This window comes from Equus caballus, chromosome 15, assembly GCF_041296265.1.
Source record: "Equus caballus isolate H_3958 breed thoroughbred chromosome 15, TB-T2T, whole genome shotgun sequence".
Taxonomy (NCBI): Eukaryota; Metazoa; Chordata; class Mammalia; order Perissodactyla; family Equidae; genus Equus; species Equus caballus.
Window position 1 is genome coordinate 47,361,805 of NC_091698.1, and position 13,672 is coordinate 47,375,476.

General features: G+C 54.9%; 1 protein-coding gene across 1 annotated transcript in view; it reads right to left on the reverse strand.

Annotated features, from left to right (window-relative positions):
* Window positions 1–13,306, reverse strand: part of ATP6V1B1 (ATPase H+ transporting V1 subunit B1) — a 28,853-nt gene extending 15,547 nt beyond the window's left edge. The window contains exons 1-2 of the mRNA XM_023618938.2: window positions 13,065–13,306; window positions 5,737–5,792 (exon numbers count right to left, since the gene is read on the reverse strand). Coding sequence (XP_023474706.1) covers window positions 5,737–5,792; window positions 13,065–13,182 — 174 coding nt within the window. The 5' untranslated portion in view covers window positions 13,183–13,306. The remainder of the gene's footprint in view (window positions 1–5,736; window positions 5,793–13,064) is intronic.
* Between the last annotated feature and the right edge of the window lie 366 nt (window positions 13,307–13,672).

Sequence of the window (13,672 nt, forward strand, 5' to 3'; positions counted from 1 at the left end):
TATTTTTTCTGGAACTTAATAAAATGATCTTAAAATTCATATAAATGTCTGAGAATATCCAAGAACAATTACAGAAAAGATCAGGGATGGAGGATTTGCCTTATCAGAAATCAAAATGTGCTCTAAAGCTACTCAAGTCATGTGGTGGGTGTTGGTGTGACACAGACAAACAGATAAGTGCGACAGCCTGGGGTCCAGAAACATCCCAGATTTTACTATCATAGCATGAATGTGGCATATTAGTTCACAGAGAAAAAAAATTTATTCAACAAATGGTGCTAACATAATTGGGTATCTACTTAGGAGATGCCCCCATCAGAAACAAAAATACATTCCAGTCATATAAAAAATTTAAACATAAAGCTGAAACAAACAAAACGCTAGAAGAGCTTTTCTTATTTTCTTTCTTATGAAATAATCCAGTTAAAAGTCAGATAAGGGAAATATCTTTAAGCAAGATAAGAAATCCAGAAGCCATAAATGAAAAAATTAGAAATATTTGATTATATAAACATTTGACATTTCTGAATGGCAAAGACACGGTAAATAAATGAGAATAATAAACAAAGAGCTCTCACCACTCAATCTATACTGCTCGATATGTAGGAAGATTTCACAGAGGAGGAAGTTTTCTAAACAGATAAAAAGATATTCAACTCCCCAAGTCATCAGGGGAATGCAAATAAAAGCAAGCCAGTACTAATTTTCATCTATCAGATGGGCCAGATCATGGGAGATACCGTCCTCGGGGCTAGCTGGGGTGTTGGAAAGTGGCTGCTCTCACACATGGTTGGTAGGAATGCAAATGACAGCAACATTTCTAGGCAAACAATCTTGCCCCAAATCGTCAATATCTATTTAAAAATAAATATACACTTTGAACCAGCAATTCCATTTTGGGGCACGTGTCCTAGAGCAATAAAGGCATCCATATGAAAGAGATACATATTGCTGTACTATTTGTAATCGCAAAACCTGTAAACAGGCTGCATGTCTGTCAATAATGGGACTATGGAATAAATCTCAGTGCATCCATACTATGGCCCGCTAGGGTGCTATCAAAAGGAATGAGTACAGTGTGTATCTACTGACATGGAGGGAACCCTTGACGTGTTTTAAGAGACTACATTTCTAATGAAGTACATTTGCCCATATACAGCAGGATCTTTACGTTGGTTATCTCAATAGGTTAGGGGCAGATAGTTAATCTTATGTGTCCTTTCTTTGTTTTACTAGTTACAAGGAGCATGTTTTGTGAGGGGGGAGGGGTTTGGGGGGAGTAATTAAAATAAAAATTTGGGACATGTTCAAGTATAGTGCAAGTGGTTATCACCATCATTACTATTACATTCGCTGCTCCTCACAAACCGGTGACCTTAATGGCTCAGGGTGGCTCAATTCCCCAACAGGCTGTGACCAGCGTGGGGGCCGCTCCCCAGGGCACCCCTGCTGGGGTCGAACCTGAGGCCGAAGGGCTTGCAGCTCTGGCAGTCACTGAGGGAAGCCCTGGCTTGGGCCCTGGCTTGTCCTGTGAAGAGCATGCCAGGAAGGCACTCTCGTTCTGCTCCGAACCACCCCTCAGGCTGCTGAGTGGGGGCCCTGGGGGAGGGGGGCTGGTCCCAAGAGGCACACTCTGAGGGCCCCCCAGCGGCTAATGCCCAGCTGTCTTTGGCTTCTCAACCACAAGAGGGAGCCCAAGAGCAGGAACTGCGAGACCCTGGGAAACAAGTTAAACAAAAGCCCTAGCTCCTTTCCCTCTTCTGCTCTATGTCGGCCTGTGTCTGTCTGTCTGTCTGTCTGAAAGGGCCCCTGGGCTCCCTTGTGTGTGGAGGTCATGGTGGGCTGCTAACCTCAGGAGGAAAGTTGGTGGACAGCAATTTTAGGCCAGAGTGGGCCTAAAGGAATTCAGGCAACGGCCCAATAAAAACCAGGCAACGGAGTGATAAAATGTGGTCATTTTGATGTGGGTTTATGCGGATGAGGGAAAGTGAGAGGAAAGGACAGTGGACAGGAGGTGGTGCACCGTGTGGCCCTGAAACATGAAATCAGAGAAAATGAACTTTTTGAACAGCAGAGAGATTATAGTCAGACACGAGGAAGAACTGTCAGAACCATCACGCCCAGGCTCGGAGAATGTAGTCTGGAATCCGTTAGGAAGAAAATGCCAAGCTGTATGTGTGTGTGCGTTGGGTATTGGTTTTGGGGGAGGGGTGGTCATAGCCAGCTAGAGCAATGAGTGCAGAGGAGAATTCCAGTGTGCAGCAATGCCCTTTTACCCAAAGGGGCCCTATTTCCCAGCCACATACTGAGCAAGCCTGATTCTGTCCACTCTCGCTGCTGGTTACTAGCAATCACAGGGAGTGGGGGTGCCTCCCTGCCGCCCGTCTCCTCTGCCGGAGATTCAGCTGAGTTCTCAACCAGCAGGGGTCAGGCCCGGGGGAGCTGCTGCACAGCTCCTGGGGGAGTTCTTAGCAAGCCTGGCGGGACTTGTCCAAGGACACGCTGGCCTCCAGGGCCTCTCCTTTCCCACAGTGCCCAGGGAAGCCTGGAACTCCTCTGTGGAGACTCTCTTCAGAGCTGATGGACACTCTTTTTTGAAAGCTTTTTCCTGTAAGAGTTTGGCAGCAGCCTCAGATGTTAGGAACCAAGTCTGGTGGACAAGGTGAGTGCTTGCTCCAAGGCTCCAATAAGGACTGATGTGAATCACAGAAAACAGGAGTTGGAAGATGCTCTGCAGCAGCTGTTCTCAAAGCGTGGTCCCCAGCCCAGCAGCAGTGGCAGCCTCGCCTGGAACTTGTTAGAAATTCAAATTCTTGGGCCTCTGATCTGTGGAATCAGAACTTTGGGTTGGGGTCCCAAGGATCCCTCCAGGGGATTCTGATGCATGCTCAAGTTTGAGAACCAGGGCTCTGGTGACATCTGTCTAGAATATTCCAGGCCGGTGGATATCAGATATCCAGACTCTTCTTTAATGCTTGTACAACCTTGTGTGAGTGTGATTGTGTGTGAGTGTGATTGTGTGTGGGTGTCCTTTTGTGAGATCAGGCCTGTGGGTATGGATGTTTAACGACCCAGGGGAGTCAATTTTACCCTCTACAAATCATGGGGATAGCCTTTTCTGGGTCACATCCCTGGAAAATCAGATGAAAGTGTGGAACCTACTCCCAGAAAAATGCACAGGCACATGAATCCATACCTTCAAAGGTTTGCATACAATTTCAAAGGCTTTAGTCCCCGGGCTAAGAACCTCCGATCTACACAAAATTCTTTCCCCAAATATTTTTCCATTTGAGAAGTATGGACACAGACGCAGTAATTGGCTGTATGATTCAATGGGGACAGAAGGTGGCGCTGTAGAGACAGAACTGTGGGAATTTGCACCATCAACTCTAGAACAAGGAGAGGGGCGTGGGACAGTGGAAAGCGGGGCATAGAGGTGCCTTCTCCACCTCCTGAATTTATGAGACCATAAACTACTGATTCCTTTCCTTCCCTCTGCAAGCCCAGGGTTCTCTGGGTGTCTCCATCACCCAGTTATTCTGTTCTGCCAGAGTCACAGATGCATGCAACATTCACAGAACCGTAGGGCTGGGGATCTATCTCTAGTTTCCTAGTCCACCCCACTCTTCAGCTGGGAAAATGGATGTCGGCATAGGTACCTCCTCTCCATACACACTGGGTCCCCCCTAGACAGACAGGCGTGGTGGGGAGTGTGGTGGAGATGGGTGAGGGCACAGAGGTGGCACCAACTGTTTCAGCAGGCGTATTAGCATTTCTGCATTCCAGGCAGACCTATGGCTAGCTGTTCTCAAGAGGAAATAATAATAATACATTTATCTGATTTGATTCTCATAACAACCCTGATATCATTTAATGATGGAAACTGGGATTTACGACCCTAGATAGATGGCTTTCAAACTTCAGGGAGCATCAGATCACCAGAGGGCTTGTAAAAACAGATTCTGGGCCCCACCCCCAGAGGTTTGGATTCTGTCAGTCTGGGGTAGAGCCCAACAATCTTTATTTCTAACAAGTTCCGAGGTGGTGCAGGTCTGCTGATCTAGAATTGACAGGTAGCTAGTGTAAGAGGTGGGATGAAGCTGGGATTAAAATTCAAGAAGAGTTTAGACAAGACAAGACCATCTGGCCCCAGTGCACACATGCATAGCTGCTCCAACACACTTCCTCCCAGGGCATCCCTGACACCAGAGGACCAAACTTGGTCCAGATGAACTTGGAATGTGTTTTCCAGAAATGAGTCGGTCTGATTTCTCTACTACAGTTAGCTCCAGTTTTGCCAGGTCCATATTTAGTCACGCTAACACGTTCCTTCATTTGTCTCCCTCAGTTATCCACCCTTCCTTTGTACAAACTGAGCACCTACCACGGTCTGGGTTCAGTAAAAGTGCAGCGTGGGGCCCTGGGAGCTCAGGATTAATAAACACCATCCAGGTCCAACAGGAGGGCACAGGGTGTGGCAGGAAGGGGACATGGAGGAGACACATGTTCAGGTAGTAACCAAATGCCTTGACGGCTGCTGCCAACAGACAGTATACAAAGCGGAGAGCAGGGACAGGCTCACTACCCAGAAAGCTGGGAGAGGCTTCCAGGAGAAGGTGACTCTCTGCTAGCCCTGGGGATGAGTCACAGGGAGGGGATGGAGAAGGGTGGTAGAGGAGGCAGAGGGACAAGTATGTGCAAAGGCCGGGAGACATCCAATGGCAGCTCCATGCAGAGACAGTGTGGGTTTCTAGGTGGGGAAGGAAGCACGATGAGAAGGAAGAGTGGAAAGGTATGCAGGAACCCTGATGGAATGTGGGCCCTGTAAGGTGAAGGCGCTGGGCAGGGCCCTAAGTGAGTTCGAAGCAGGGGAGTGAAGGGGTCAGGGCTGCCTGGTTGCAGAGTGGAGGATGGGAGGGCACCAGGCTGCGGGCCCAGAGGCCATGGCCGTAATAAGGTGGTGGTGGGGTGTGAGATTGCTGACAGGACATGGGCACTGACAGACTGGAGTCCAGAAGGGAGAAGTCAAGGGTGGCCCCCAGATTTCCAGTTTGGGGATGAGGTGCACCCCCCAGGGTGGGATGGAATGGGAGACTGAGGGGTGGAACTGGGGGTAGGCAGAGTGATCTCGTCCCTTTGCAGGTCTCCTTATGCCTCAAGAATCCCCAACCCCAGGACTCAAAATACTGCCAGTGTCTGCCATGTTCCTCCAGTTCCCCAGGGGCATATCCCACTTCGTTTTGTGAGGCCCACGGTACTTCCCACCCACGCTGCTGTTTCCCAGACTGAGATATTCCAAAGGCCTCTGAAAATCATCAAGCTCTGGAGAAAAGTGGGCTGGCATTGATTGCCACCCCCTCCTCTCCCTTTTACAAGAAGACCCCTGAGGACAGCAGGTGGGAGAGTCCCGCCTGGTGAGGAAGTCAGACCCAGCCGTTCAACTGCTGAAGAAGAGTAGCAATAGCCCGAATCCCCACCCTGGTCCATTGATGGTAGAAGCAGGTTTCCCAAAGCCCAGAGTGGGGCCCCCACTGAGAAGGCAGGAAGGGGAAACCTCAGAGGGCAGGGGAGACAGCTGTGGCCGGGGGAGAATGTGGGGTGGGTGACAGGGGATCAGAAAGAACAGGGCAGGCCCGGGGGCCATCCAGGGGCAGGACAATTTAGAAGAAATTCTGCACAGGGGCTGGGGAGCCCTGGGATTCAGCCTTAGTGCCTGGGAAGAGGCAGAAGTCTTACCTTGACTTGGTCCAGCACCACCAGGGGCCCGTTGACGCTGCAGACAGTCCTGTAGGCTGCAGGAGGGGCGGGGGTGGGTGAGGGTCTCACACCCAGACACCCAGACACACACACACACACACACACACACACACACACAGAGGCATCCTCTGCCTTCCCCCTCTAGGCACCACCCCCACCTCCTTCCCAGCCTAGGCCATCAGGGTCATTAGCTGTGACAGGGCCAGCCACCATTGCTGTAAGGGTCATGCCCCTGCCCGCAGGGCCCCCGCTGCCTCGGACACCTGCAGGAGGCTGGGGGAGGGCCAGGGCAAGGGCAGAGGCCCCTCAGAGTCCTCCCCTCCCCCATCCATGCAGAGGCCTCTCTTATCCCTGAGGCGGCTTTCTCATCCCTCTGGCCTCAGCCCCACCTTACCCACTCCCTCCTCTCTGACCCAGAACGTTTTCCAAAAGTTTCTGGCTCCCAGCTATGGCCGAGAACTGTCCTCCCCTGCTCCTTCCCAGGACCACACTTCTCTCCATCGCCCCACACTGATGGAGCACTGTGTGCATGGGGAGCTATGGTGTGTGTGTTGGGGGGTGCAGGCAGTGGTGAGAAAAACCAGCCGGGGTGCCTGCTCCAACCGTGCTCTGCTCTGCCTGGGAGGCTCCCACACTCCCTGGGCTCAGTGGGTACCCATGGTGGAGGGGAGATCAATAAGGAAGGAGGAAGAAGCAGAATGTCCCACAGTCCTAGTGGCTGGAGAGACCTACAACAGGAAAACGAGCTCCACTCACAGGGAACATTTGGGTTAGACATCAAGAAACACTTCCTAACTCCAGTGTGGGGGACCGCAACAGAAGGCGCCATGGACTGGCAGACAGGAAGCCTATTTTGTTTCCACTAGGGGCTAGCTGAGGGACCCTGGGGTGTCCCTCACCCACAACCCTGGGTCCTTGTGAAGTGCTAATGTGACAACTGAGATGAAGGAACTTGGCAAGGCAGGGTGGGCAGGGCTGTCTGTGAAGTTGCTTGGTCACTCACAGGCTGGAAGGACCTCCGAGTCCAACCCTCCTTCTACAGGCAAGGAGAACAGGGCCCGGCACGGTGAAAAGCCTGGCCGAGCGCCACACTGCACACTTGGGGCAGGACAGGGGCCAGGATACCACCTTGTGCTTCCCTTCAGACCACATGGGCTCCCAGCCACTTACCCTGGTCCTTCCAAGCAAGCCTGGCTCCAAGCCTCTCCACGCCAAGGGAAATCAAAGGCCCCTAGCTCACGCCCTCTGCAGTTGAGGGGGAACACTCTTTATTTTTGTCCGATTTAAGTTCCTTTCCCCGAAACTTGGGCTAGGAAGACCTACCGGGCAAGGCGATCCTTGCATGGATATTTGCAAGGTTCTTCCAAGCTTAAGGCCTGTAGGGAAACTCAGGAACGGGAGGAGGGCACAAGAAGATAAGTTCTTCTTGGGCTTAGGCTGGAGCAGGGGAACTCCCTCACCTTTCTGCCTTCAAACTATAGGCCCGTGTGCACCTGCGTCACCCTCTTCTTTCTCCTTCCTCGTGGGTTCCCACGGACGCGGTGTCCCACCTTCCGGCCTTAGAGCTGACAGCTCCCTGGGGTGAAGAGTCAGCACCTTCCTCTCTCTGTGGTCTTCCCAGCAAAGAAGCTCTGGCATCTCCAATCTTAAAAGCCACTCCCTCAGCCCTTGTCCTTCTCCAATGGAGGGATGCCCGATTTCTTTCCTCCCTTTCACATCCCTGCTTCTCGAAAGCACGTCTCCATTGCTGTCTTCCCTTCCCACCTTCCATCCACACCCCACCCTCTCCAGTCTGGCTTCTCTCTAGGCCACCTCTGGCCTGCGCATTGCTGAATCCAAAGGGACTAGAGCCGGAGGCGCTGTCTCCCTCAGCTCCTGGGAGGCCCTGGCTCTGGGTGCACCACTCTACCCCCTACCCCCGGCCTCGGCGGCTCCTCAGCCTATTTTGAGGCCCCTAGGATAACGGAGGGCCCAGAGCTGAGACCTGGCTCTTGACTTCTCACTCTCCTGCCCCTGGATGAGCTGCTTCCCTTCCTTCCCTCCTCCCTCCCTCTCTTTAAGTATATTTATCAGATCCTTCTAGGCACCAAGCTAGGCAAATAAAGGTAGCAAATAAAACGTGGAGCCAAAGTTTAAACGAGGGGATAAGGAGGAAACAATTTAACTACAAACTGCAGTAGGTGCTATGAAGGGAAAGAACAGGGTGGATGAGTGAGAACGGGCGGGAGGACCAGACTGGGTGGCCAGGGAGGAAGCACCTTGCAAGGAGGGCCTCTTCAAGGTCAGTTGGAGTCACCCAGCCAGCCCCCAGAGAGCTGGGCAAAGGGCATCTCTGGCAGAGGTGAGGAGGCCCAAGGGTGAGAAAGCACTTGGCGCCTTTGGGGGACAGTAAGAAGGGCAGTGCGGCTGGTGTGCAGAGGCTCGCTCTGGGGCGCAGGAGAACACTCAGCCCAATGAGACATGCGGGCAGGGATGTCTGCGATGTTCACGGCTGAATCCCACCTCTAAGGATGATGCCGGCATAGGGTAGTGTGAAAGATGACAGGAGTGGAGCCATATTAAAAGAGAGCTGGAGCAGCCGTTCCAGAGGGATTGCCTTGCACGTCTTGTTTTCTTTATCTTCCAAACTGGACCAAACCACTGACATTCCAAGAAGTCAATAAGGACAAGAATATCCTGTTTGTAAGGACTGATAAAACTAGACTTTGCTAATGACCAAATCGCTAACCAACCTATGAAGTACAAACAGCCTGACCTCATCTAGCGCCGCTGAACTCTTCTGTAATACAACTCACCTCATCCTCCCTTTTCCCCATAAAAACCCTAAGCCCCTCTCCTGTAATGGACACACGGTTTTGATTTCTACCTCAATCTGTGTCTTCCAAATTGCAATTCTAATTGCCCAAATAAATATCTGCTGTTCAAATTGTAGTGATTTTTTCCTCTGTCGACAATAGACACTCAGTGAATATTTATTGGATGAATTATGGACAGGGTCCGCCTGGTCCCACCAGCTCATTCCCCTATGTCCCACATCAGGAGCCATGCGTGACCCCCACCTTCCCAGCCCCAAACCAAATGAGTGTCCTTTCTCCCGTCTGAGAGCTTGCTCTCCTGGTTCCTGCCACTCCTGTGAAGACAGAGGGTGGAAAGGATGAGAGAGAGAATGCTCAGGGCTAAGGGGGGTGGTGGGCATAGGCAGACCCCAGTGAGGGAGGGCAGGGGACATCACCCTCTCCACCAAGAAGAAAAATCACTAAGCAGCCACGCACCCCTGCGCACGTGGCATTTTGATCAAATTCTCTGGATTTCTAGACCCTTGTGGGGCAGAGCGGAGCATGTGAGCCCAGCGGAGGGAGGATGGGGAAGCGGGAGGAGGTGCTGGATCGCAAGAACGCGAATGAGCATGGGTGGAGAGCGCCGCATTTTAAAAAGCCCCGGGAAGAGCTGGCATCTTGCTGACCCTGGAGGGAAAATACCAGACCAGCCAAAAGGGCTGAGATGGCAGAAGAAAGACGCAGGGTGGGTGGGCGTCTAGGGAGGTGGGGGAGGGGGAGGGGAGGGGCCCCGAGGTCCCGAAAGCCCCGGGGAATCATCTCCAATTCCGCCTCCGCCTCCGGAGACAAGTCTTTCAACTTCCTCCCTTCGTTCACAGCCAGCTGCCCCCACTTCACAGCTTCTGCCACGTGAAAACCTCATTAACCCAACAGCCAACAACTCTACATTCGTGGGCGGGGGGCGCCCCAGGAGTCGGGGGAGTGATGATAGTGGTGGGCACAAAGAGGGGAGCAGACCCGCTGCCCCCTCACCCACCTTCCCAAGGAGGAGGGCCTGGTCTGGGGGGAGCATAGGGGCGGGGGGCAAAGTGCTTGCCTGCAGCAGAGCCAGGCCCCCCCTGGCTGCCAGCTTCTCAATTCCATGCCTCCCCCAGCCCAAGCCACACCGGGACCGGCATGAGGTCTCTAAGTCACCCGTCTGGTCTCATCTCACCACCATTATCTATAAGCCACCTTCCCAGGCTTCCAGCAAGCAGGGTGCCTGGCTCTAGGGGGCTTTGTAAATAGGTGCTAGATGAATACATCACTCCATGGTCTGGACCCTTCACTGTGGATAATCCATGCACGTGGCCAGTTAGGTCCACCTCAGGCTATTCATCCCTTCAAGGCCTCACCCTTGACTGACTGCTGCAGCCCAACAGGGTCCTCTTCCCTCTGAAGTCCCACAGCGCTACAGGCTGGCACCTGAGAGGGCATCCTGCTCTCCAGCTGCTCTGTACCTTGAGGCGGATTGTGTCTCTCCCAGAGACACTAGGGCTCTGTGTCTCCCTGTCAGACTAGAGCATATCTTTTCCTGGAGGCTCTCTGGTTTGGACACAGTGAACTCGGCGGTTGAGCCACAAAGGTGTCCTTGACTGGAAGCCAGGCCTTTGTTTGTGCCCAGCCCCAACTCTGATTGTGCCCATTGCGTGGAGTGGCAAACCAAGGCCCAGGAAGTCGGCTGGTTTCTCCTAGGGCATACCACAAATCAGGACAGTATCCTGGGCACTCAAGGTTGAGGGCCACTACCCCAGCCCTGGGACGCGCCCTTCCATCCTGGAGATGTGAAGGGTTGGGGGGGTTGTGCTGGAGGCAGTGGCTGGACCGGAAGACATCTGAGGGGCGCTCCCTCAGTGGGCCTTCCTGAGACTTTGCAGACACTCCCTCCAGCTGCTCTGTCCCCCCCCACCCCATTGTCCTGGCTGACACTTCGGGTTGCACTTTGGGCAGCAGGCGGGTGGAGCCCCTCCCTGCCCCCATCTCCCCACCGCCTTCCCTGTCAAAGGCTCAGCAGGGCTCCGAGCAGCCCACTAATTAGGGCCGGGCCAGCCACACCTGCAGCGTCCTGGGAGAGGGCTGAGCCAGGCGCACCCAGGCGTGAGGCCAGGGTGGGGGCAAGCCAGGGCAGCAGGTCCCGCACCTCCTCCCTGATCCCCGCTGGAGGGATTAGGGGAGGGAGGGCAAGGGCTGGAAGCCGAGATGCTTAGAATCAGCCCAAGACCTTGCTGGGTGGAAGTCTCGCAGTGTAATCCCCCTCGCCTTTCAGTTGAGGAAACCGAGGCACTCGAGCTCCTGGGCGAGCTGACAAGGCTGCCAGCCTGTCTGTCCTAGCCTTGGCTCATGCTGTGCAACGCCCCCCCCCCCCCCCCCCCCGCCCCTCACCCTAGCATCATCTGACCAAATAAAGCTCCATGCCGCCTTCTCTCCGTGGGGAGCAACTCTAGCTCCAAGGGAGGCAGGGGGTCCCTTCTCTCCCAGGGTGGACATTGTTGGGGTCCCCTCCCCAGCCTGATTCCACCCAAGCCCCTCCTTTTGGGCCCATTCCTTCCCTCAGCCACTGCAGTGAAATCACCTTTACTGCCTCAGGCCTGTTCAGTTCGCCTCCTCCTCCAGGAAGGAAACTTCCTAGACTCACACCCACCTATGGCTGAGCGAGCCCCTTGGTCCTCTGGTCCCCCAGCTCCCCGCCACCAAGGCTCTTTCAGTCTCTACCGCGCAGAGTCCCCAGGGAGGAGGCCAGGCTGGGGGAAGAGGGCAGAGAGGGACTCAGGAGTCCTGCCTCAGCATGCTGGGTGCAGTAGCTCTGGGGGGTCTCCAAGCCCTCCCTAGTCCACAGCCCACTGTGCCCCCGCAGGGAGAAAACTGCCCAGGGCCCTGAGGAGAGAGCTGTAGGTGCAGAGGTGCACGGAGGAATCCAGCCCGCCCCTGGGTGAGAGTGTGTCCAGGCTGGGCTGGGGCGGGTCCCTCGGTGGACCCTGTGAGGATGCTGGTGTGCAGCAGAATCGAGGGCAGTGGTCTTTATCACTGCAGTGACATCTTTAACACAGGCATTGAGCAAAGCCCCGTGGTGGGGCTCCCCTGCTCTGCCTCTTGTCTGTGGGTCAGCTGTTGGTGTGAACACACTTGCCTGGGTGGGGGCCACATGGAGCAACACACATGCAAACGTCGGGCACTGCCACCCATGCTTCCAGCCAGGGTCTAACCCCCAGGGTGTGTCCCTTGTGCCAGGGCTTGTTGACTCTAAACAAGGGCCTGGCTGGGACGGAGCTGGAGAGAGGGAACAGTCAGCCCCCACAGTAGACCCAGCTCTCAGCTGCCCTCTCAGGTCACTCCCCTCCCCCACTGGACTGCAAGGAACTGCAGAGGGAGGGAGGGGTAGCTGGGCTAGGCCAACTTCTCCCCACACACAACCTGTTCAGAGCCTCTGGCCCTGCTTAGCTGGTGCCGGCCAGGCCAGTTTACTCCAGTGAGCTGGGCTGTCTGAGAATTCGAGAATTCACCAGGCCAGGGAGGGTGACCTTGGACAAGGAGAGATGGGGGGACTCCCTCTGGTCCGGGGGCCTTACTGGTCTCTCTATCCCAGACATCTGGACTTGGCCCACCCCTGCAGGACTGGCACTCGAGCCACACCGGGGGATGGCCCCTGCGAAGCCTGTGAGGGTACACTCCAGCCCCCATGGGCACAGGCACTCTCACACCTGGGTGCCAGGCTCTCGCTCTGCCCCCAGCTGTACCCACACAGACGTGTGATATCACCCGACCACACACTCACCCATGTTCTCCTCAGGAGTGTGCACACTCACACACGTGCACACACACACTTACCCTCATGCTGAGCACACAAGCATGCACACACACACACACATTTCCTACCTCTGATCACACACACACTCCCGCTGTCACATACATATTCACACATATCCTCGCCCAAGTGAAGGTGGGAGCACCCACTCACCAAGGCACATGTCTTCCTCTGGTTATATACACAGGACATGCGCCCACTGACGCGACACACACAGTGTCACATGCTTCCCCATCCTGAGAACATGCACGTACTCTGCATTGCCGCACACATTCCCCAAGAACACTTGGTCATGCATTTCCTCATGCTGAGTGTTCTGGTGCACACACACACATAGCCCAAACACACACATTCTCACAGGAGCGTGTACACACACACACACACACACACAGGGGCAGTTGGGAGCTCTCTGGCCTTGGGGTCTTAGTGCAGGATCAGGGTGATGGCAGGGAGTTTCCGTGGTGACTCCCCTGCCCTTTCCTCTGGGGTAGCCTGGGCTGGGGATCCCCGTCCCTCCACCTGCAGAGATGGCCCCTTTTCCAGGCAGCCCGCTGCATCACTCCACTGGATCCAGAGCCCCCTAGGTCTCCCCAAGTCTCAGGTCCTCTTCTTTCCCTGAGGCTAAGAAGCAAGACCTGGGGACCCAAGCAGCTCATCCCACCCTCACGCTCTGGGGGGGTTCTACTCACTGACACGGGGACGGGTGATGTAGTTTCGAGTGACCGCCTGCATGTGCTCGCGGGCTGCGCCCAGGTCACAGCTCCTGCTGGGGAGCCCACCAGGCCTACTGTCTACCTTCGTGGCCATGGTGAGGTGTCCGGCTGGGAGCCGAGTGCCTGAGCCTGCTGGTAGCAGGTCCAACACCTCAGGCTCAGCTGGAACTAGAGAGAGCTGACCAGCCAAACCCGTGGCCACCCCTCCCCTCCCCTCCGCCCCCGAGTTGACTGTAAACAGGGAAAGCCGTGCTCTGGCTCTGGAGCTCTTCCAGATCTGGGAGCTGCCCTAGGCCACCTGGGAGCAGGAGGGTGGGGGAGGGAGGGGCAGAGGGGCGAGGCTGGCTTCTCTGACCTCTGCTCCTGGCTGTCCCTCCACCTGCAACCTGCAGCCACTGTGTACTCAGTTCTTCCTCCTGGAACCTCAGGTGCTCTCCCAGCCCTGCGCGCCTCAACACTCGTCCTGCTCTCCCCCCACACACCCAGGTTCTGGCAGGCTGCCCTCTCCTCAGGTCTTCTCCTCATTGTCCCCCAAGCTGCCCTCACCCTGCACCCCTCTCCTGGCCATACCTGGGTACTTCTTC